This window comes from Piliocolobus tephrosceles, chromosome 8, assembly GCF_002776525.5.
Source record: "Piliocolobus tephrosceles isolate RC106 chromosome 8, ASM277652v3, whole genome shotgun sequence".
In the NCBI taxonomy this organism is placed as follows: domain Eukaryota; kingdom Metazoa; phylum Chordata; class Mammalia; order Primates; family Cercopithecidae; genus Piliocolobus; species Piliocolobus tephrosceles.
Window position 1 is genome coordinate 53846773 of NC_045441.1, and position 24158 is coordinate 53870930.

General features: G+C 49.5%; 1 protein-coding gene across 1 annotated transcript; it reads left to right on the top strand.

The window, feature by feature from the left end:
* The first annotated feature begins 493 nt into the window (after nucleotides 1–493).
* Nucleotides 494–21353, top strand: HOXA3 (homeobox A3). The gene is made up of 4 exons (XM_023225887.1): nucleotides 494–631; nucleotides 4881–4963; nucleotides 16767–17412; nucleotides 18798–21353. The coding sequence occupies exons 3-4, from the start codon at nucleotides 16887–16889 to the stop codon at nucleotides 19601–19603; spliced, it is 1332 nt and encodes a 443-aa protein (XP_023081655.1). The 5' UTR covers nucleotides 494–631; nucleotides 4881–4963; nucleotides 16767–16886; the 3' UTR covers nucleotides 19604–21353.
* Nucleotides 21354–24158: the final 2805 nt, after the last annotated feature.

The window sequence follows — 24158 nt, forward strand, 5'->3', positions numbered from 1 at the left end:
TCACCTGCCTCTGCAACATCAGAGAATTTTTAAACACATTTTTTTCATTAGTGGCAAAACCCTTTAGCTACTGTCAGAGCTGTTACCCCTTTCACCCCTGCTGCCCTGTGTGTGATACAAACAAGGGTGATCAGTTTTATACCCACAAATCAGATTTGAGAGGAAAGTGATAGATACCAGTCTCTGAGGAGCCAAGAAAATTCAGGAGCAAACAAATACACACTTACCTTCCCAAATCAGAAGAAACCTGGCATAAAGTGCATTTTATAAGGTGTGAATGGGTGCCAGGAATTTCTGGAGGCAAAGCAACTGCTGCTGAAACTTATTAACCCTCCCCCTACTACACACACTTGTAAAACAAAATTAAATCACGCTGAAAATAGCAATTTTCCTAGGAATCATTAATCACCTCAAACAATAAATACTTCTTTGTAATTCAACAGCAATTCTGAAAGGCATTCTCTGGGAAAAGTCTGTGGAAGAGAGAGGGATCTTCTTGCAAATAATGTGGTCTCAGGCAAGGACACAGCATCTTGGCTGTCTGCTAAAAAAAAAAAAAAAAGCCTAGACTCTCAGTGGAAATTGAGTGTCAAGCTGCAAAATCTCAAATGGCAGACTATCATCATTTAAGGTAAATTCTTATATTTCTCCTTTGTGGGAAAACAGGGGTATGGGAACATTCATTAGCTTCATGCTGGAGGCAGTTGTATGAGGATGAAGGGGGTGACTTTCTTTCACTTGCACTTATAAGTCTATCCAGAAAGGGAAGATAGAGGATTGAGATCATTTTTTCTGATATTACAGGACAAGATGGCTTTTTTGTCCCAACTGTATTGATTATTAAGGTATTGGTGAGTTTTACAAACCAAGATTATAGAAAATGATTCAAATGATTGTCATTTCTTTAGTGTTGTTTTGCCTGCTTCAAATTGTCCTTTAAGAGAGCTTATTATAAGAGATTGGAAAATCCTACTTTGTGCTTCAAAATCATGCATTGTCTGCCCTTTGCTGGGTCAACCTTAAGAGTTCACTGAGAGGACAAATTTTCTATCTCATTAATTGTTTTTTGTTTTGTTTTGTTTTGTTTTGTTTTCTTTTTTAAGCAAACCCTACTGGCCCCGCAAACCCTTGACCTTTAAAGACACTATTTTGTGTAAGCTCTATAATTTTACCAAAATAAGCCTTACACATGCTCTCCTCTCTTTCTCCCTCCCTCCAATACACACTCATCTGCTTTAGTCACAGAGCCAAGTTGGGCATGACTCTGGAGATAAAAGTTTTGTCAACATCTGAAATCAACCTAAATCGGATAGGAGACACTTTAATAGTCACAGTTTGAATTAAGTACTTAACACTCTCCCCCTTGAAGAAAAATGGCACTTTGCAGGCTTCCTTCCCTAGTTTTGCTGAAATCTACGATATACCCGGTGTTTTATTACAGCAGGAATTCAACTGTGACAGGCATAGTAGAGTACTTAATACCCAGGATGGAGCTCATGGGAAGATTACCTAGATGGATGGGGGAGGAGGGAAGTCCCTTTGCAGAGCATCTCCGACTTCATACCCAGTTGTCCCAGGGGGCCCCATTCCCTTACATCTCAGCCACCTCCCCGTGGGGTGGGGTGGGGTGGATATCCCTATCTTTCTTCTGTCCCCCTGTTCCCCTAAGCTTCCAAACTCTGCTTCTCTCCTCACTGTTGCCTTCCCTCTAGCAGTTCCCGCATAGAAACAGATCAATGACTCTTTAGAATGAAAGAGAAGAAAAACCCAAAGAATCAATGTAGCAAAAAGGCCTGGGGCTTCCCATCTGAATGAGTGGGTTCTGTGCAGGCAGTAGGCTTTCCTTGGCACTCCCTTGGTTTCTGCATCCCTAGACACAGTCTTGTATAGAAGAACACAGGCTCACCTTTCTCAACTGCTGCTCTGTTGCCCCTTCTCTCTATTATACACTGTCCCAAGAATAATTCTGCTTCGTGTTTCAAAGAAACACATGGGCTGGAAACAATAGGAGGAAGAGACTTGTGTTCTGTTCCCTTGGTGGTATGAGGGAGGCTGCTGTGGCTGTCTTGAAATCCTCTAGTCTGCAACTTACAGAACTGGCACCTCTTCAGAAGACTCCAAACTCATGGGGAAACCCCCTCCCTTTCAAGCCAGCCCCACTTTCTCTGGGATTGATTCCTGGAATTGAAAGAGATTCCCAGATTGAAAGACTGTCCAAAGTGAAGGAGACCTGGAGGCCATTTTGCCTCAATCTTCTTAATTTACAGATGAGAAAACTGAGGCAGCTGAATGATCCTCCCTCCACCGTTCCTTATGTTAATGAGTATGAGGGTGGAATGCAACCTTTAGTCTCACTCTAGAGAGCAGTAAGGGCACAGACATCTTTCCTCTTAGGAAGGTATTCTGCCAGGAATGGAGGTATGCATCTAAGCTTACACTTGACCTGGGTGGTCACAGGTGTGTACATCCAGAGAAGAAGGATGGGTTCTTGCCTCATGGGCCATCAAAGCTGTTGGGGAGATTTTGTAACCAAGCCACCCTAGTCATGAAGCTCAGACAGGTGGACTGGGCACTGGGCTCAGGAGGGGACAGATGTCAGGGCGCCTCGGAGAGCAGAGGACTCCCAACTATCCACAACAGTCATAATCCCAGGATGACTAATTCTGTCAGGCTTGTCCTGCTATTTCGATGGTGGTGGCTTGCTTCGGACCAGGGCAAGGATGAATGTGCCCCAGAGGCCTGCAGAGCCAAACAAGGACCCTGGCTGCAGCTGATAAAGGTGTAGCGTCTGTTCGAGGGAGATATTGAAATTGTAATCTTTGAGGTCACGTGACTCATTAAATAATTAATGCAGATAGTCAGGAATGGATCGGAGTCGTCAGGGCCTCACTAGGAATAAATCTCTCAGAAGTGAGACTCCAACTTACCATTTGATTTTTAAAAACACACACCCTCAGATTTATCTCCAAAAGCTTTTAACTCCTTCAGGAAGGCAGGAGACAGCCCTTCGGCAGGGAGGACGGAGCTGGCGGGCCCTCGCCAGGTCTTGGGGCTTTTTCCGCAGGGTTTCTGCCAGTCCGGGGAGTGCGCCGCGTCCGGGGAATCGTGAGTTCGGGCTTGGGTTTTCTGCGGTCACATCCTGGCTTTGGTGGTGAAGTAGGACGGATGCGCAGACAGTTGGTAATGTTCTGATTCACGCTGGGGAAGGCTGCAGAGATACCACAGGACGGGCGCGCGGCTTTGTTCAATTTTCCCGGCGTTCATAAATCACACGCGCCGGGCGAGCGAGGGAGCAAGCGAGCGCCAAAAACGCGGAGAGCGAAGCCACGGCGGCAGTGGCGGCCATTGCAGAGTGAGAGACCTGGGCAGCATCTCTCTGTGACTCATTAGTCTGAACGATTTATGGGGGACAGCAGCCATGAATATTAGACTTGGGGATAAGGAAACAGCAAAAATAATAATAAACATAATAATTACACGCAGGGGAGTGCTGGATGGCGGCATAGCAGATCTTTCTCGGGTGAAATTGAGAGGCAAAGTGCAGGATGGCTGAGTCCACCTTGCTTGGGGATGCCAGGATCCCCAAGACCAGTGGGCACTCCCTTTGGGGACACAGAAAGCAAGTTTGAACAAGAGAAAGGGGGTGCAGCGTGGATCCTAAGTCCTTTTCCTTTGCTTTGTGGGGGCTGCGGGTCGCATGGTGGCAGAGCGCAGCTGCTGGTGTGCGGCCACTTGTTCAACGTGCTCAGGGGCTCCGAAGCCAGGGGTCAGGAGACTCCTCCGCTATTTGATAGCCCCTCTTAGTGCTATCTACAGAATTGCATGAAGGCAGACAGACAGCGGAGGGCTGGTTTGGGGCAGGCTGGAGTAAGAGGTTACCTGGGTCTGAGTGAAGGGGTAGTGGGGGCAGGGATAGGTCTGTAGACGCAAAGGGCCCACAGAGTCCCAGCGGAGCGCAGAACTTCTTCAAGCCAGGGTCCGGCGAGTGGACGATTCTTTGCCCCTTCCCCAGCGTCTCCCACTCCCAGAAGGCTGACTGCTGGCTCGGGGACCATTTGTTGGTTAGAGGGCAAGAGAGAGTTGCAAACATTGTGAGGGACGAGATTTGAGCAGAATCAAGGCATCAAATCGGCCTGTGGCCGCTGCGCAAGGCCAGGCAGGAGCAGGGCCCCTGGGCAGGTATTGTACCAGCCGGCGTCCCTCCCAGTTTCCAGCAGTCTTAGCTGGCCTGCTCTGAGGGACTAGGTGCTGCGGTAGCCCCGCCAGCCCGCTAGGACCTAGAAGCAACGCACCTAGAGTTGCATAAACCAGAAGACAAAACCTCCCAAGACTGCCTCTGGCCAGTGGACTGAGTTCGGGTCTGATTTCGCGCCAACAGAAATGAACACTATTAGTGAGGTTTCAGGAGAGTCCGTGATTGAATGCTCCCAGACAAGGCTTCCTTTTGTTAGGAAAGGAAAATCAAGCGAGCATTCACATTCTCCAAGTTGGGGTGCCTGAGGAGAGAGCTGAGAGCAGTCCACACCACCAGCAAAGCCACTTCCACCCTCTCAGCTTCCTCTGCTTGGTTTTCTTTCCTTCCCCATTCCACCCCCGCACCCCCTCCCCCCAAAAAAAGAAAGAAAAAGGAGAAAGTATGGGTGTGGAGATGGAGTATGTATTTATTTTACAAAAATAAATCACCATCTTCGGGCCATTTGTAGACTGGAACATTTCGAGCAATGAGTGCGCCGCATGGACGAGTGCCCTGGCGACTCCTTGGTGTTCGCGTCACCTCCAGGGCCACCTTGGCGCCCGCAGGAGCCGCGCTTCCCACTCCCGGCCTCCAACTCCCTTCCCTCACAGCCGCCATTCACCTTCTGCTGTTTATTTGTCTGCAGAGCGCCTGGACACCGGAAAAGGCGATTCCCTGAGCGCCTGGAGTTGGAGACAATTCCTGGTTCAGATTTAAACATCTTTCTAGGTAAGCGCTGCTCCAAAACTCTTCACCGCGTGGGACTTTGCACAAGGACGGTTGGGAGGAGTTGGCCCTCCACGGTTCCTGGCAACCGCGGCCTGTTGAAAGAGGTTCTGGTCAATATTTAACTTCAGAGGAGTTTGGAGTTGGATTCCTTTAAGCTTCTTGCCCTGCGAATGCGGGGCGTCAGGCAGACAAAGAGCCTACCCCAAAGCCAGCGATGGGCAGGAGAAACGGTTGCAGAAGGCAAAGATGGGTTGTGGAGAGTCAGAGGGGGTGTGCTTGTTTCTTCCTGCAAGCCCCAAACCACTACACTGAACTTCAGGGCAAAAGCAAGTAAAGGCCACGGGCACGGGTGCGGCGGCCGCTGCGTGGGCTGCTCTTCTTGTCGACTGAGGCGACTGAGGAGGCTGTGAGTTAAGAAATTGTCGACAGTCCCAGCCCCGCTGTTGAGGAAAACTTGTATCACTGCCTTGCGGTTTCTTAGATCCTTTTGCCTTTCCTTCCGCATGAGAAAGATTGCTGTATTTCTAACCTTTAGGACTTCGCAGACAGCGGGTCTTCTCCCTTCTTTCATCGGGGCTCATCATGGGTTCTTCCTACGGGAAAAGCGTGGTTTTCTGTCTTGGCGTTTTCTTTTCCTATTCGAAACAAGGGAAAACTCTTTTAAGTTATTTTCAAGTTCTGACCTAATTTGTCGTCTTAGTTTGGGATGCAGGGAGGCAATTGCTGTGGTTTATTACCTTGTAAAAGATCCATAAATTACTGTGCCTATTTGGGGGAGGGGCTGCTGGAATAGCTTTCAAAAGCATGGTATGAAGGAATGGGTTTGCTTTGTTCTTTCAGTAATTACTTCTTTTTCAAAAGTTTTGAGATTTTGTATTCTACTCCCTCGGCCTCAGTCTTCCCTTAAATTTGCTCCCAAATAGATATCAGATTATTAATTAATTGCAACATGATATTCAGTGGTGCTCTAAGGCTGATATGGTGTTCTGGATACAATTATTTTTTCCAATAGAAGGTAAACAGAGCAATAGTCAGCCTGGGTTACTTGCTCAGCTACTGTGTGTCTGTGTATATCAAATATAGATGGAACGTTTCAGGAATTTGTAACTCTGTGTATATGATTTCCATCTCAGCAAACAACAGAACAATTGCATGTATAAATAGTTACAGGAGTTTCGGGCCTTTTGTATAACACAATATACACATCCACACGTGTCCAGAGAACTTGGCCCATTTGTACTACCCTTGCACCCATAGGAAATATCTCATGTTAAATAAGAATCTATCACACACACACACACACACACACACACACACACACACACACACACACACATACACAGAGTGGGCTAAGAGAGCCTTACCTGATGCTGAGTAGAAAATCCACTAGATTTAAGTAATGGGACAAAAATGTTAAGTGTACTTTTGACAGAGAAATCAGATTGCAGTGTTTGAGTACAGATATATCTAATCTGCCAACAGCCTTGCAAATATTGACTAACGGTCTGTATCCTTGGTTGCCTGCTTTTTCCAAGCCAACTTTCCCCCTATTTTGGCTCTGGTGACCAGGACCACAGCATGAGTCCCAGCCCAGGCCAAGTTGGAGGCCGGTGAAGTGAGTGAAGAGAGACTGGCAGCTGGGTTTTTAAAAGGCCTGTAGCTTTGCTCCAGGAAAGTGGATTGCAGAGTGGCAAAGGAGAACTCTCAGCTGCTGGTTCCCCAGATAGGCTGCCCAGCAAGATCTCTCATAGAGAAGCTGCTTTTTTTTTTTTTTTTTTTTTTTTAACCTCAAAAGTTAAATGTCTTTTGACTTCTCAGATTTTTCCCTTCTCATCCCACCAAATCACCCCATCCCACCCCAAGTCGTTAATGTTAATTGTTAAACAGCAGTTGGAGCATTAACTGGGATGTAAGCAGCCCTGTGGAGGCCCCAGGCTGGAGCTGAGATGCCTCTGAGCTTTGCTGGCGTTAAGGCATTTCTCTGAAGCAGTACCAATGACTTCTCTCATTGATTTATGGCTTTTTTTTTTTTTTTTTTTGACAGAGTCTTGCTCTGTCCCAGGCTGGAGTGCAGTGGTATGATCTCAGCTCACTGCCACCTCTGCCTTCTGGTTTCAAGTGATTTTCCTGCCTCATCCTCCTGACTAGCTGGGATTACAGGCATGCACCACCACGCCTGGGTAATTTTTGTATTTTTAGTACAGACGGGGGTTGCACCATGTTGTTCAGGCTGGTCTCGAACTCCTGACCTCGTGATCAACCTACCTCGGTCTCCCAAAGTGCTGGGATTACAGGCATGAGCCACCATACCCAGCCAATTTATGGCTTTAAGAGTTTTGATTTGCTTGACCGTTCTGAGAGTTTTTAAGGGGGCCCCTTCTCATCTTTGAGTTGATGCCTCTTCAGAAACTTGGGGATGGGGAGGAACTTGCCAGTAATACCTCCAGGTCCCTTTCTAGGGTATCTGGAGAGCTCAATGTGAATGATTGGTGACGGGTATGAGGGAGGCAGCAGTAAGAAAGAGAGGAGTGAGTTTTGGGGGGACAGGAGAATGCTTTTTGGAAACAAGCTCTTACTCCTGTCCTCTATCCCCCAAACCTGAGAGAGGCAGGTTTTCACTTGGAGTTCTTACTTTCCAGCTTGTAACTTACATAAGAGCTGGAAAAGTTCACATGGAGGTTCTCTTCCAGCTACACCACAGATTGAACCTTACTGAAATACTGTCACCAGCTTAGGCCAGGACTTGCTTCCAAGGGATTAGGTCTCTTCTTTTATTGCCCTTCTGATTTGGACAACCCATGACCAGGTTCTCTTATTAAGGACCTTACATTTTCATCAGACCCCTTCTGTTCCTCTGCAGGGGAGGAGTGAAGGGGAGGAATCACATCATGCACAGCCTCCTGCAGCTGCTATAAGTGAGTCCTCACACTTAGGCATAGCTAGCTGAAGACCCATTCTCCAGGAACAAAAGAATATGGCCTGAGGATCTCACTAGCCTCAGAGTACTCTCAGAAGTCCAGAAACTAAGACCAGAAAAGAAAAGATTTTTAGACAGCTCATGAAAGGGTACAATGTTGAAAGTAGTGAGCAATGTCACCAGGCAGAAGGCAGGAGTAGGGGTGGAATCAGGGGTGGGAGCAGCTTATTTGTTTCAGCTCAGCAGCTTCCTGAGCACAGTTGGTTCTCTACTGGTTTTCTGCTCAAGATTATTTTGAGAGTTCTGAAGGGGGCTCTTTCTCATCTTTGAGTTTATGTCTCTATAGGAATTGTGTGGGGGTGGGGGTAGGATTTGCTGGTGGACACAGAATTGTCTTGGAAAAGTGGGTGGACAGACCTGCCTGTGGAGAGGTCCCAGATTGCCTTGCCTTGTTAACTTAAGGCACTCCAGTGAAGGTTGATTCTTTCTTTTCCTTTTCTTTTATTTTTTTTGGAGGGGGAGGGTCTCTTGAAGAGCAATTAGATCATTTCCTCTGATATTTTTCATATTTAGAAACCTATAATTCCATGTATCCCTCAGATGTGTACTGAGGAAATGCTTAAGTGCAAGTTTGGTCAGGGCACTAGGGTTCTCTAGATTTTGCAAAACCCAGACCCACCACTGTATAGCCAAGCACATCTTTCCTAGTGGGCTCCCACTGAACAAAACCAACTGGACTTGGAGGAGATGCTTTAACCTTTTGTCAGGTAATTATGGTCCTTTTTGGTTTCTGTAGTGGCTGTGGTGTATGGTGTGTGTGTTAGCAAATTCCATACGATGGCAGGCTGTGAGGAAGTCCACTGTCCAGGTCAGTTATTTCTGGGCCTGCCCCTTGCCTTTTGATATACTAGCCTGCCGGCCAGAGGAGACTGGGGTGCATGGGTGTGCAGGATCCAGCTTGTCCGTGGGTGGGAGGCTGTAAGGAAAGTTAAATGGATTTTAAAAATGTGAATAGCATTGCTGTACCCTTGTATTTGGAGTGTGTGTAAAGAAATGTAAGTGGAGATAAGCCTGTATGTCTTGCATGGCATTCGTGGGGAGATGGCTCCCAGCATCCTATTGCTTAGACAGAACTCTTAAACTCAAAACTGCTGGTCGAGGTTCCCCACCTACCCTCCCCCAAAGCTAAGTATTCTGTTTGGCAACCTAGTTCCTTCAGTGGTTCCATATTTCAAATAAAAGGATTTAAGTTGACGTATGACCACGTGAGCACATAATACAGCGCATTATTGTGGCATTTGGAGCGGAGACCCAGGCAGGCTTCGCCTGTGATTACGTTTTCTAGATTCTCTACAGAGCCAGAGCTTTCCCCCAACCCCCACACACCCACCTCCTCCTCCTTCTTCCCCTTCTCCGGAGAGCGCTCTCTGAGCCGATTGCAGTTTTCAGCACTCATGGAGCGGTTCTGGGCGAGTTAGCCGATGGAAGTCGAGGCCATACCAGGAGGATGGAATTTATTTTAAGGTATTTCCGCTGATTGTTCATATCTAGAGTGAGTTATGGCTGTGAGAGACAAAGGTCAGGCGAGGAGACCCTGGCTCATGGACAGGACCCTCAGCCTCTCTCTTCCTTTGTTTCTCTTTTAGAACTGAAACCATATGAAAGATTCCCAGTAGCGCCTCAGACTCTGAGTTTAATTCCCTGGAAAGTGTTGGGGGTGTAAAGGAGGGGGCATTAGGGGGGCACCTAGGTGGGCCCAATGGCCCCCAGTGCAAGGGTGGCTTTGTCCATTGTAGCAGGGCACGGCTGGAGTCTCAGGAGCTGATCCCGAGGCAGAAAGAGGGTACGAAGCCAGGTGCAGGCAGAGGTGGACCGGCTTGCAGTTCTAGACTGCCTGGGAGGCATGGGGGATGGGTGGGTAAGAAGGGGAATCTCTCCCCGGATGGTGGTGTTTTCAGGCAGGGGATGGAGGGTTAGGGCTGACCTGAGCAGCCTGAGCAGCTGGAAGAGGGAAATCGATGAGGGAAATGTGCAGATGTGCTGCCATTTTATTGATGATGCTTCCGGGCACTTTGTTTAGTGCCAGATTGCAGAGCATGCTTCCCCACAAGCCGGACCCAAGGATCTGAACTGGAGGGCCCGCCATTGTTTCCCTGAGCACCCTCTGCCCCAGACCTAGGAGAGCCTTGACCTAGCTCAGACCTAGGAGAGCCTTGGGGTGGGGTGAGCATGCTGGATGCCCAGGGGCTCCTTATTCTAACATTCAGGAGACAGAGGAAGGAGGGAGCCAGGATTAGGTTTGGACTTCATCAGTGTGCCTGATCTGGGCATTCCTTGTATACCCCCAGCTGGCTTGGAGAGTTCCAGAACTGGCCAGTGGGCCCTGGGTTGGAGGGAAGTCCAGAGATAAGAATCCTCAGGAAGCAGAGGCAGACATCTCTCCACTTCATAGCCCCCAAAACAGAGCTGTAGCCAGGGTGGAGGCAGATGAAAGTTAAACTGCATGTTTCCAGATTATTGGGAAAGCCCCAGCTAATTGGGCTTTGGGGACCCCACGCTCCTGGGAAGGGTGGAAACTCCCTGGAAAGTGCAGGAAACTCTACTTTATTCTGCTCCTTGGAGAAGGGAAAGGGATGCTTATAAGGAGTTAGAGGTTGGATTTGCCCCTTTGACTTCTTAAAATATAGATTATTCCTTTCTGTACTTGAAAAAAATATCAAATCAGGCATCCCCTACTTGAGTGGGATTTACTACCCCAGAAGGAAAGGGCCCTTCTGCTCTCCCCTATGCCGGCCTCAGCAGTAACCATGCTTAACTGAGGCCCTTTCAAGTGCTCTAAAACACCCCTTGGAAATAAAATGTAAGCTTTAATTGCTGTTCAATTACTTGTCAGCATTTCATATGATTTATGACCTAGTTCTGGCGCATTTTTGACCCAGTTAAAGACTCATAAATAATATAGTTTTGCTAGAAAGAATGAGAGAGAGAATAGAGGTCTGTTAGAGGCATCTTTTTATTGTTGCTTCAGTGCCAGCAAGCTGAATAAATATCTAAGGATGGACTCTGGTTCTATATAAAAGCATGCACAGTGAGAAGCCAAGAGCCACATTTATAGAGCTCAGATTGGTTTTTCCTCCCATGAAAGTGCTGAAGTCAGTCCATTATGTACAAACTATGAGATATAAAAAAAGGCTGGTCCCCTTCTACCTCAAAATGCCAGCTTCACTCTCACAAGCAAGTACATTTCCTCAATAATTTTCCTCCCTATTCTGTGATTTTGATGCCTCTTCTTACAAACGATATTCCTCACCTTCCTCCCTGGCTGCACAGCCTTGGAACCGCCAGAGGCCCTCTCAGACGCCTTCAGAAGGACACCCCCTTGAACGGTAGAAAGGCACCACGGACACCTTTGCTGCTCCAAGTATTCTTCTAGTGCTGAGAAAAATCTTTTCTTCTAGTCCCCCTAGATGAGAGATCGGGAGCCATGGGGATTTGGGGCAATTGGTGGAACCAAGGGGTCCTCTCAGTAAAGAAAAGCTCTGCGGTTTTGGCGGAGCGGGGTGAACTGCTGTGGGATTTGTCTAGAAAGGGCTCAGAGGCGGCGGCCGGTAATTTCTGGAGGTGGAAATCAACAACCGGCATTTTCGCTTAAAAAACAAAACAAAACACCAGTAACAAACCGACAAATAAAAACATTCCGCCAGTATAAATTATTATTTTAAAATCCTCTCGCCTACGTTTGCTCCAAAGCCAGTCCTTTGGATTTCAGCAGAGCGGCTTGAGGCTGGGGCACCGACCATCTGCGTGCCAGGACGCCGGACCTTCGTCTTGAGGTCGGAGCCCCACTTCTGCCCGCTGAGGCCCGCGGCCCGCGAGCCACGTATCGGGGCGGATAGAGGCCCTGGCCGGAAGGAAGCTCCAGCCCCAGATCTCCCTGGGCTCCCGCGGCTCCTCAGGTCCGGTCCCCGCGTTTTGCCCGGCAGGGTCTTGGCGCCAGTGGAAAGGTATGCAATCCGGGCGCCCCAGCCCTAGCTCGGGCGCCCTCGGTCCCCTCGGCCCAGAGAATCCCTTCCCCCGGCAGGTTCTCACGGAGAGCTGGCCTTCCCGGCAGCTGGCTTAGCTGAGAAGGCGGTGAGAGTCGCGTCAGCAGTTTGGAGGAGAAAGTGCGGGTTGATTATTGACCCACGCCTTCTTTCTTCAAATGCTACATCCGACCGGGCGGGTTTGAAGAGAAAATGCCGCCGAACGGATTTCTGCGGCTGGCTCTCACCTCCTACGCGGCCGGCTCCCCCTTTCAAGTTGCTCTGCAATATGCCATAAGGAGCAAGTGTTTGCTGTTTTGTGCTCTGTTTACAGCTTTGGGGCGCCGAGTCATAAATCTTGCCCAGCCATAAATGACAAAAACCATTGGTATGCATGAGGCCACCCTGGCCCGGAGTGCTTTTTGATTTCTCCCTTTTCCCCTGGCTTTGTTTTTGCTCTAAGGTGACACTTTGGCTCCTTGACAGTTTAAACATACTACTTATATTTTTAACACCTTCCTTTGAGAAGGACCCGCCGTTGACGCCTTGGGATTGCAGGAAATCTCCATTTCTCTCTTTTTGCCACACTCATAACCCTTGCAGAGTTTGCTTCTGAAGCTGGGGAGCAAAGGAGGCTTTAGGAGGAAAATCATCCTCTTTCAAGTTGTGGCAATATTACCAGGCAAATTCGAGCCTTTCTTTTGCCCAGCTCAGCGTTACTCCCTCCCACTAATGAGGAAAATATGTATATATGCGTGTATATATATATATACGCATATATATCCGTTTGAGAAACCACATATTCCTCTGCCCTGCATATGTGTGTGTGTGTGTGTGTTTATATACATATACGATATCAGTTTCTGTTGGGGTCAGAGCTTTCTCTGTCTTCCCTGCGGGTGAGCTGCGTGTGTGCACTGTGAAATGGGCACACGAGCCCTGGAGATCCGCGTTTCTAAGCACCCTTGTGTGTACCTGAGCCCGGAGCATCCCATTTCACTGCTGGAACAATTGCCTGTCTCTCCCAGGACACCTCCCTCCTGGCTGCTAAGATGTCAGCAATTTCTGCCTAAAAATATAACCAAAGAGAGCCCAGTTGGCTCTTTGGGGTCCCTAGAGAAAAGCCTTGTCCCAGCTCCCCACACCTCCGCCCAAAGATCTGTTTGGGGGTTGCAGGTGAAATAAACTGGGCAAAGTCTGGGAAACTCACTTTTCTTGGTTCTTTTTCCCCTCACCCCGCAGTTGAAAGTGTCCAGGGCAGAGGAATACGTGGTTCTATTCTATTCTCAAACGAATTCCTAAGAAATAGAGCCCAGCAAGATAGCCCCTTTGTGAGAGCCGTTTGTCCTCATTAGCATAATTTTCCTGGACTTTAGTGACGCCTGGGAGCAGGAGAGGGAGGGCGTTGGGGGGTGGGGGCAGGCTGCCCTCCTCCCGCCACAGCCAAGCTCCCCTTCTCCCTCCGGTCCCTCCCCTCGCCTCAGCCCCATCCCCCACACCGGCCCGCGCTTCCCCAGCCGCCTTGGTCTCCCCTCCCGCCCGCCCCAGCACCCCCCACCGCACCCCCGGACCAGACGCTACTCCGCGTGTAATATTCATAAGAAACATACCCAAGTCGGTGCCACTAGCCCAGGCAGAGCCCGGCGCCGCACTAGCGCTTATCTCCGGGCCGCGGCTGCTGCCCTCGGGAAGGGCAGGGGGCGGGGGTGTGGGGGAGGGGTGGGTGGGTGGGGTGGGTGGGAGGGGGGTCCAAGCCGCCCCAGTCGGCCCTGGACGAGCTGTGCTGGAGAAGCGAGGCGGCCACGCTCTGCGCGGCGGTGACCGGGCCTCAGGGTCTCCCGCCCGCCTGCCGTCTCGGCTGATGCTGAGGGTCGGTGCCCATCCGGCGCCGAGGGGACCCGGCCGGGCCGCTGAGCCAGGCCGGGGGCCGGAGCCCGTGTCTGAGCCTGAGCCCAAGCCTGCGCTCGCAGCGCTCGTCAGAAGTTAAGGTAAGCAGGGCCGCAACCGGCCGCTCCCGGCGCTGAATGGTGGAGTTTACGTCTCGGTGATTTATGGCTGCAGACTTAAATCTCGGTTCAAGAAGAGTTCACAAGCCGGAGCTTCCTTCCCGGCAGTGACTGATACCCTTACACTTCGAGTTCAGGCCGCTTTCCCATCCCCGCCCCCACCTCTTGTCTCTCCCCTAGCCCAGCCTTAACTTTTCTGGGTTGCAGAGGGAAGGAGAGGTGGGCAGGGGACTCGGGGCTCCTATCCGACGAACCTGCTCAGATTTGGGGTGAGGGAAGGCTAAGGAAGAGAAGGGAATGGGAAGAGGGAGCGATGTCTGAAGGACGGAGGGTGAATTTGGGCACATCTTCCAGAGAGGCAATAGGGCTTGCTTCTTGCACTCAATTTAGCCTCTTCAACTCTTTTTCGGCTCTTGCACCTGGAGATTATTGTCCAGACACAGATCTTTGTGGAGGAATCTCCCCTCATCCCCGCCCTTGCTTGGCAGTGCAAAGCAAAGTCTCCTGCCTGGCAGTGCAAAGCAAAGTTTCCTGCCTGGCAAATCTCCAACTTCTTTACTAGGTTGCAAACTTTGGGGGCTGGGTTGGGGTGCGGGGATGTATGAGCTCCAAGGTGGTGGTCTGCTGACCTCAAACAATGGGAAGGATTTTGGTGGGATCCCAGAATCGAATTCATATTTTAAGTTTATGGGGACTGTTGTATGCTCTTTGATTTTCAAAGATATTTTTGTTATTTTGCAAAACAATGCACAACTTGATAAAAAGACTTAAGTAGTAGGCTGGTAATAACCTGTGATAATGGATTAGCAAGTCACTAGAAATATTGCATGTGCAAAATCAACTTAATTTTGTTTTATCTAATATCTTGCTGTTCGAGTGTCTAATTTTCTTAACCTGACATTTTATTTTACACAAGCCTGGTATCTAAAAAATTTATAATGACCGACATTAACTCTGCCAAATGTAATAGGAACTGTTTTCAGTAAAAGAAAAGGAAATTGATACGTTAAATTGCTATTCAGTTTTATTTTATCCTTTATTTACTTTCAACCATAGTATGTGTAGCTTCCTATTTCCAAGAGAGGAACAATGCTCCGGGGTTCATGATCACTGACAATAACTCTGGATAAGGGATGCTGTAATTTTTAATTGAGGTTCTGGAAAATTAATTGTGCCTGTTTTGCAGATGTTGGTCAGATTGTTGGCTTAATAATGAAATCTAAAGGAGTCCATTATTAGCAATGGAATTATAATCATCTACTGGTAGATGCAATACATTATCTTTTTTTTCTAGTTAACAAAGCATCTAATATTCCTGGAAAACGTGAATAATTCTGGGACTCAATATATATAGTTGGACTGAATGTTAACCATTTTCTTTTGAATTTGTTATGATTTTCTTAAGTGGTCAGAGGGACTAACATTCCGAGTGTGTGTGGGGGTGAATATTTGAAACTCACATGGAACTTTTCTGTACTGAGAACTAGAGGTTGGCCATGCATTGGCTGAAAACAAAAAGAAAACAGATTGAACTTTTGCAAACTGCTTTCTAAATGAAAGAGTGTTGAGGGGGTTTTCAACTGCTTTTTATATTTTCAGGGTTATCCTTTACTTGGTATTTCTGAAGCAGGTAAATAGGCCAAGTAACAAATATCAACAACAACAACAGTACACAAAGATCAGGAAACTCTGGCAGGATTTTATGGCTTGTGCTTCCATCCCTCCTCCGGAGCCAAATGACCCCCATACATCAAATTACATAGCAGTTTCTAAGACAGAACCTATTATCGTTAAGTTGGAAGGAGAGTTCAAGCCGTGGTCATGGAGATGAACGCTGGTTTTTCAGGTTCCTGGAGGGTTTTTTTTTCTCTCTAATCCATCATGTTTTAACAGGTAGAATTTGATAGTTGCCCCGAATAACAGCACCTCAGAAAGTCCAAGATAGGAGGTTCTGGGAACCTCCTATAACTGGGGGAAAGAAGTAAAGAAGTAGGGGTGGCTTGCTGGGAAGTGCCTAAGAAACAGGGAGAGGAAAGGAGTAAAGAACTCTCCAGGATTTTAGTTGTGACTTGCTGGGTGGGGTGTTACTGTTGTTCCCTCCCCCAAACACACACACACACACACACACACACACGTGTTCCAACCAAAGTTTTCCCACCCCCCTTCTTGGCCACAAGGGGTTCGTTTGGAGGAGGTGAGTCATATCCCCAACAAGGTGGATTAACTGCCTAACAAGCTCAGCTTCTGAAATCCAGCATAGTTGGATGGGGCAAATTGCCTGAAATTTTTTTGTGCAAACCTCTGTTGGGAGCAGGAAGGTCCAAGAAGGAGCTGGGTGGGAAGTTACTCCATGTCAAGGCTCTTTTGGCAAACATCAATCCTAAAGCCGAGAAAACATTGGCGACCCAAGCTCCCCTTTGCCTCCTCGTTCCCTTCCCAAGATTCCCAGAGTGGAGGAGTCTTGGGCCCTCTGGAGGAGGCCAAGGAGCAGAAACTAAGCGACACCCCAAGTTTCTTCTTCCCTGGAAAAGAAAGCTCCCAGCCTTGTTCCTTTCTAGCCTATCAAGCCTTTTTCCTTTTGGACCCCGGCTCCTGAAAGTCGGCTTCCAGCCCTCATTCATTCTCCTTCTCTCTCCCCGGAAAATCCCCCAACTCCAGACGCAAGTTAAGCAAATATTTGTAGCTGCCAGTAAATTCCAGCGGTTTTTTTATAGCGCGGCTCCCTGCGCCCGGGGCCAAGTCGTGCTGCTAAATATTGCTGACCACTTTTTCTTTTATGGCTTTCATGTCACTTAGCTATTGAGAGTAAGATGGATTTGCGCGGAGCCCTCACCGCGCTGCGCTTCTCGCCCCCCCAGGTCTGCGCGGGGCGGCCATTGGCGGCGGAGTGTCACGTGACCGCGGGGGCGTGCCAATGTGCGCCCTCACGAGTGTCAAACCCCTGTCAGAGTGTGCGATCAAGATCGTGAAACAACGCGATGCAAAAAGCGACCTACTACGACAGCTCGGCGATCTACGGTGGCTACCCCTACCAGGCAGCCAACGGGTTCGCTTATAATGCCAATCAGCAGCCGTACCCGGCGTCCGTCGCTTTGGGTGCCGACGGCGAGTACCATCGACCCGCCTGCTCCCTCCAGTCTCCCTCCAGCGCCGGGGGCCACCCCAAGGCACACGAACTGAGTGACGCGTGTCTGCGCACCCTGAGCGCCCCACCTAGCCAGCCTCCAAGCCTGGACGAGCCGCCCCTGCACCCGCCGCCGACCCAGGCCGCGCCCCCTGCCCCACAGCTGCCTCAGCCCCCACCTCAGCCCCCTGCACCTACCCCTGCCGCGCCCCCGCCTCCCTCTTCTGTCTCTCCACCTCAGAATGCCAGCAGCAACCCCACCCCCGCCAACGCGGCCAAGAGCCCCCTGCTCAACTCACCCACAGTGGCCAAACAAATCTTCCCCTGGATGAAAGAGTCTCGACAAAACACAAAGCAGAAAACCAGCAGCTCTAGCTCAGGTAAAGGAGTGCCTTCTGGAAGAGAGTCTTCTGGCCTGGCTCCCGGTCCCTGAGCTACTGCCCACGACATCCAGCACAGCCTAGAAGCCATGGAGCATATCTGGAATTCACTGCTCCCACACCACTGCCCACCAAAAAGGTTTTCAGAGTCTTTGCAACTTAGGGAGGTGATAGGCCTCTGTAGGCTGGAAAACCCCAGAGACCTGCTGGGAGTCCCTTTGGACTTCTCCAAGGGCAAGTAGGGTCTAGTGCAGTTGGAATCCCTTCTTGCTCCACTCTCGGAGTTAGGAGAAACAACCTGAGCTCCACTGTCTACCTTTTTAGCATAGCTCTTCTAATAAAACAGTGACATCCTCCCCATACTACAATGTGGCAGAATAAAAACAGGCCTAATCACCCTCCAAGACAGAATCAATGCTTTGCCTATAATCAGAGCCAATTTTTGCTCCAGCAGATGGAGTGGCTGCCTTACCTCTGGGAAGACCCTACTCAGACTTAGTACAATGAAAGCAGCCAAAGATCTCCTGGAGGAGGGGGATGCAGAGTTGTCATCCTAATGGGAACCACATGGGCCTCCTGGAAGCAGGCTCCAGTAGAGGAAAGGCCCCAGGCCTTAGGCTTCCTAGCATTTTGGTTACCTTTGCCCCTGCCTTCTCTAGTTGCCAGTGCTCTACTCTGAGCCTGAGCATCTGGGACCTCCATAGCTAGGATCTGGGGGGCCAGGGAGGACAGAAGGGTACAAGATTAGTGGACAAAAGCTGGGGCAGGCTGCTTGATGACATAGGGAACCCTAAAGAATAGGACATGGCATGAAGGGCCTAGGCCTCCCCACCAGAAATACCTTCAATGGGATCTCTTGTTTGGGCCTTCTCTGCCCAAAGTTTGAGGTTTCCAGTCTGCCCATCTCCTCTGGGTAGAGAGAAAAAAGTGGCCAGTTGAAGCTACTGACTAATTATTGTCGGACAGTGTGGGAGGGGAATGAGTGTGTACATTAGGTTTCCCACATTTCAGTTACTGTGAAGGGAATAGAGATGCTGAGACTGGCCCACAGGGAGGCTGTTGTCCCATAGGCCAAAGGGACCAGTAAATGAGTCAGAAAGTTAATAGCTCTAAAAAGAAAATCCAGACCAGGAAGGCAAACCGGGAGTTCGACTTCTCTGTCCTTTCCCCCTTGAGAAGCCTGTGATTTGCTCCTTGGCTGAATGGAGAGTGCCACTGTTTTACCCACCAGGAGAAGAGAAGAGCACCTAGTTCCTACTTCTCTCTGGGACCTGACAGATTCAGGAACCTTTGGGGCCTGGTGGAAGGAGGGGCCAGACTGGGTCAAGGGCTGGGCGGGGCCGCGGCAGCCCCTGACGCCGCTCTTCCTCTCTCTGTCCTCGCAGGCGAGAGCTGCGCTGGCGACAAGAGCCCACCGGGGCAGGCTTCGTCCAAGCGCGCGCGCACGGCCTACACGAGCGCGCAGCTGGTGGAGCTGGAAAAAGAGTTCCACTTCAACCGCTACCTGTGCCGGCCTCGCCGGGTGGAGATGGCCAATCTGCTGAACCTCACTGAGCGCCAGATCAAGATCTGGTTCCAGAATCGCCGCATGAAGTACAAAAAGGATCAGAAGGGCAAGGGCATGCTAACCTCATCGGGGGGCCAGTCTCCAAGTCGCAGTCCCGTGCCCCCCGGCGCCGGTGGCTATCTGAACTCTATGCATTCGTTGGTCAACAGCGTCCCGTACGAGCCCCAGTCGCCCCCGCCCTTCTCCAAGCCCCCCCAGGGTACCTACGGGCTGCCCCCCGCCTCCTACCCTGCATCCCTGCCCAGTTGTGCACCCCCACCACCCCCACAGAAGCGCTACACGGCGGCAGGGGCGGGCGCAGGGGGCACCCCCGACTATGACCCGCACGCTCATGGCCTGCAGGGCAACGGCAGCTATGGGACCCCACACATACAGGGAAGCCCCGTCTTTGTAGGGGGCAGCTATGTGGAGCCCATGAGCAACTCCGGGCCAGCCCTCTTTGGTCTAACTCACCTCCCCCACCCTGCCTCGGGCGCCATGGACTACGGGGGCGCCGGGCCGCTGGGTAGCGGCCACCACCACGTGCCGGGGCCTGGGGAGCCGCACCCCACCTACACGGACCTTACCGCCCACCATCCTTCTCAGGGAAGAATTCAGGAAGCACCCAAACTCACCCACCTGTGATGGTGGGCTCGGGGCTACGCGCCAGGAGAGTCTCCCCCCACCCACCTTTTTTCTTTGGTTACTTTTTTTTTTTTTTAAGGTTCTTCCTGCCCTTTCCTTCCTTCCTTCCTTCCTTTTCTCTCTTCTCCGCCCCCGCACTCCGTTTCCTGGTTTCCCCCCTCGTTGGTAAGGCGTTTTTATAGTTTATGTGACGTAGCAATCTTGGTTGCTGGAATGGCTGTATCAGTAGCGATATTTATCTCTTCCTGCTCCTCGATAGGCCACTGGCCCTGCACCCTTTACCTTCTCCACTCTTTGATCAGAAACAGGGTATATGAACAAATTTTCTAGTCGAGTTTTCAATGTGAATTTGTTCGTACATTATGGCTCCCGAGGGGAAGCGATTACTTTTTTTAATTTTAATTTTTTAATTGCACTTCTTGTAAAGAATGAGAAAAAAAAAATCAAAGGCGCTTTGAAACAGGGGCTCCCTGTGCAAGGATGACTAAGTGTACGTCTTTCCGTGTGTGTATGCTGGTGAACAGTCAGATTTATTTATATTTTTTTGCAAGCATTGAATAATCTAAGTTTTAAATATTATTTATCCCCATCCGTTCGTATTTATATTAAAGAAATTCTGTACCCTGATGGTTCAGAGGGTTCTTGGGCCTTTTGTTCAATTGTGTATTGGCGTACTTAGAGTTTTTTTTTTTTATCTCAAAGGGAAATATAATTCCTTTAAACGGTAATGATGCAATAAAACCAGAGAAGATCCAGCTTTTGAAAACAGTGATTTAGGTTTGTAACATCCGGCAAAACTGAAAAAGAAAAAAAAAATCTGTAAACGCGAAAAATACTAGATTTGTTTTGAGAATTCTACATTCCTTGCTGCTCACATTCTGAGAAACAAAAAGAAATAAAGTTTTTATTCTGAATAATATCCGTGTTAAGAAGGGGTTCTTTGGCCGAAGACGTGGGTCTGCGTGGAATTCAGGCCGAGGCGAGCCGGCAGAGCAGGCCGGGCTCAGCAGCCCTCCGGCTCCAGCATGGGGCCTGGCCAGGCTATTCGCTTGGAAGCTCGGCGAATTCTCAGGATGGCGGCTGGGGCTCCAGACGGCTGCGGCAGCTCTGGTAACGCCGTGCGGCCGGCCCGCTGGGCTGCCCGGTTCCCAGCTGCTGCGGAGGTAGGCCGAGGGCGCAGGGGCTGCCGAGTGCCGTGCTCTGAAGAAACAAAGACAGCCCGGCCTAAGGCGCAGCGGGAGCGCACAGGTGCCCCGCGGCCGAGCCGGGGGATAACGCAGGGCGGTCTTCTGCTCCACGCTCTTGCTCGGGTCAAAGCGGACCAACTAACGCCTAAACCTCGGGATTAGCCAGCCGCGCAGAGGATGCCGAGCACTTTCCGGGAGCAATCAGACTCCTGGTCTCCTCTGGGATGCTTCGCAGTCTATTACAGGGTCAGAAGGGAAGAATGGTTCCTAAAATCTGCACGAGGAGCGAAACAGTTTGAAAGGGACTGAGGCTCACCCGGGTCTCCAGCAAACGGAGGACTGAGCTGGGGAGAGAAACGGAGGACTGAGCTGGGGAGAGTCACCTGAGTCAGTCCTTCCCTGGACTGCCTGAATCCCAGCATCAGCTTCCTACTGAATGTAGTATTTGGCATTCTCTGAGTTTATTTCCTCTCCTTCCCTCCCAGCTTTCTTTTTATGGCCCCAGGGGGAGGGGGAGAGAGCAAGGAGATCGGTATCTTTGTAATAAAAATGCAATTTTATAAGTACTTTTTTGATTTGATGTTACACGAGCTAAATATTACATTTCCACTCCTGGATTTAAGATAGGGCTGCTTACTGACTCGCTGGTAGAGGCAAAAGAAGGCACAGTAAAGGGAAATATTTTCATCTTCAGATTTAAGGATTCCTCGAGAAAGGAATCAAATTCAGAAAATGCAAACCTTAGACCTGCATCCCTATCATCACCCGCTTCAGAGCTAGAAGTGAGGAACCGCATTCGTCTGGGGATCAGGAGCATCGGATGTGGGAAATAAATCCCTATTCTCCCTGGATTGTATCTTTCAGAGGCAGAAGTGGAAAATGTCGCCATTTTGTTTGCAATCCAAAATATCCATCATCATGGCCGTTATCTTCCCCCTGTGAAGCTCCCTCAGATTATTCTTAGAAGCAGGCACTGGAGCCATTTCTGGGTACTGCTGGGTACCAACGAGCTGCTTTTAGAGAAACTCCTCAGTTTAAGGAAAAGGCTCGGAGGATGCCAAACCAGGCTGCTGTGGAGAGCTCAGTGTTTCTCTCACACCCAGAGGTGCTTTCCCCATATCTGTCCTAAGGCTGTTGAGATATATATATCATATATATATCTATCACATATATACATATATTAAATATTATGTATATCCTTTTTAAAAAAAGGGTTTGGGCTGAGGGAGAAATAGATTTGCTCTCCGCACCTCAACCTCTGTGCCAAAATATGGCGCACCTCAGAAATGCAGAGGCTGCAAAACCAGGCTTTGTGAGGACTGGAGCTTCCACATTTTGGTCACACTGAGCAGATACAGGAGTCTTCTTTTAAGTAATCAGTTTAGAGACACGTGTAAAATTACCTGGAAAAATAAGGATCAGCTAGTAAAATTACCTGGAAAAATAAAGATCTTCACCTAAGGATGAAGATCTTTCAGGGATATCACTATTTGAACCCATTTCTGAAATCTACTCTTTAGCTGAGGGAGGGATGGTTTGGAGGCTTCCTTCTTCCCCCAGGGCTAAGATTTTAAAATGAGATTCTAATGTGATTTCCCATATCTTACCAGTCAAGACATTCATTTTGGCTTTCAAAGAAAAAAGTATTGACTTCAGCCCCCCAGTTTCCTAGATATTAAAAAGAAATCCTTATTAAAATATCTCATGAGTTAAAGTAATAGACTTGGGGAAGATTTCAGCGTTAAGTGGTCAAAGAAAAGGGGTTTCTTCCAGATGGTATTTGAATTAAGGCGGCTGAGGCGGCAGAAACCTCTCACCCACGCAGCCCCTGACAAAGCCTCAGAGATATGGGGGCAGCGCTGCTCCCTCTCTGCACCCCCCTTCCCTTAAGCCTGTAATATTTTCTGGTAAAAACAAATGCCAAAAGCAGCCATCCCAGAGTCCACAAAGCACCCTTCCTAAAAGAAGCCCTAATCCTTTTCACTGCCAAAATATATTTTTTTAAAGACTACTTTTCCTTATTTACTTGCATTTCCTGCTCTCCTCTTTGCTCGGTCACATTTTATCTTGGAAGGAGCTGGAAGCTGAAATGTGTTCTTAAGGGCTAGAAGCTGTCAAGGCTTTTGGTGAGCAAGATTGATCGCGCCCAGACTTCCTTCGGAGCTTTGTTTGGAATAAAAGCAAGAAAACTAAAAAACCTCACATTTTCCGAAATAGCATCTCCATCTGCAAGGCAATGCTCTGGGCTGGTCAATGATATAGGCCACTTATTTCTGATTTCCACCCCAAACCCTCTTTGATGCCGGCCTCAGAGATGGGGTCCTGCCTTTGCTCCTTGGTTGTCCTTTCTTGTTTTCTACGTAGATTTTTCTCCCCCTCCAACCTCTCTCTCCCTGGCCATCAGAATGATTTATTTTCCTGCCATTGATGCCTGCCGGCCTGGGGGACTCTGATCACTTGGTCTATTTCAAAGGAAGCAAAAGCGAATCACCATCCTTAGGGTTTGGGGGGGAAAAGAGGTACCTCCAGATCTACCTCTTAGCCTCCTTACCTCTTTCTGGCTTGGTGGATTTTTAAAAATTATTTTTTGGTACCTAAAGGTGTTATCTTTTGAACCCTCTAGCACCGTCCAAGATGAGCTCAGTCTCAAGTCTCCGAATTGGAAAAAAGAGAATGAAGGAGAACGAGAATCTTTATAATTCCTCCTTGGGTCGCCTCCTCTCCCCCGCAGTGCTGTTTCCCACAACAGAACCCGGAAGCAAACATCCCCGGTGCCCAAGGATCAGGAAGGTGTGGGAGGCAGTTCAGGCTGCCAGGGAGCACTCGCTGTATCTAAACCAACCAGCCCCCAACCAGAGCGTCAAGGACAAGAAGAAGGGTAGAAAAAAAGAGAGAGGAAGGGAGAGAGAGGAACAAGCATCTTCTCTTTCCTTGCTGGTAACTTCCAACAGACTTTCCGGAAATCGGAAATACTCACCGCACCCGAGCCCTACGGGTATGAAACCCAGAATGCCAGGAGCCGCACGCGCCTGCTCGGGGCGGCATTTTTTTGGCTGGCCGCCGCCCTGGCTACGGGGATTTGGACACATGGACCTGGGGTTGTTGTCTCGCTTGGCACATGCATCTTTCTCCAGCCACTCCTGAGAAGTTGATGGCGCAGGAAGGTCGGGAAGCTTTGAGAGCCGCCTCCCGTTTTCCGCTTCCCGCCGGAGCCAGATGCAAAGCTGCCGTGGAATAGCCTGCTAACAATGGGCCGGGGGCACAGACTCTGGGCTGGACACTGGGAGGGGGGCGAGAGGCTGCGGGAAGAAGGGGAGGCGGACATAAGAGAGAGGGAGGGAGAAAGGGGGAGAAGAGGAAAAAGAGGG

Bases quoted from the DNA above. Each gene is read 5' to 3' on its own strand.
- HOXA3 (XM_023225887.1), top strand. From the start codon at position 16,887: ATGCAAAAAGCGACCTACTACGACAGCTCGGCGATCTACGGTGGCTAC. The intron at 17,413-18,797 runs GTAAAGGAGTGC...CTGTCCTCGCAG, and splicing joins AACCAGCAGCTCTAGCTCAG to GCGAGAGCTGCGCTGGCGAC.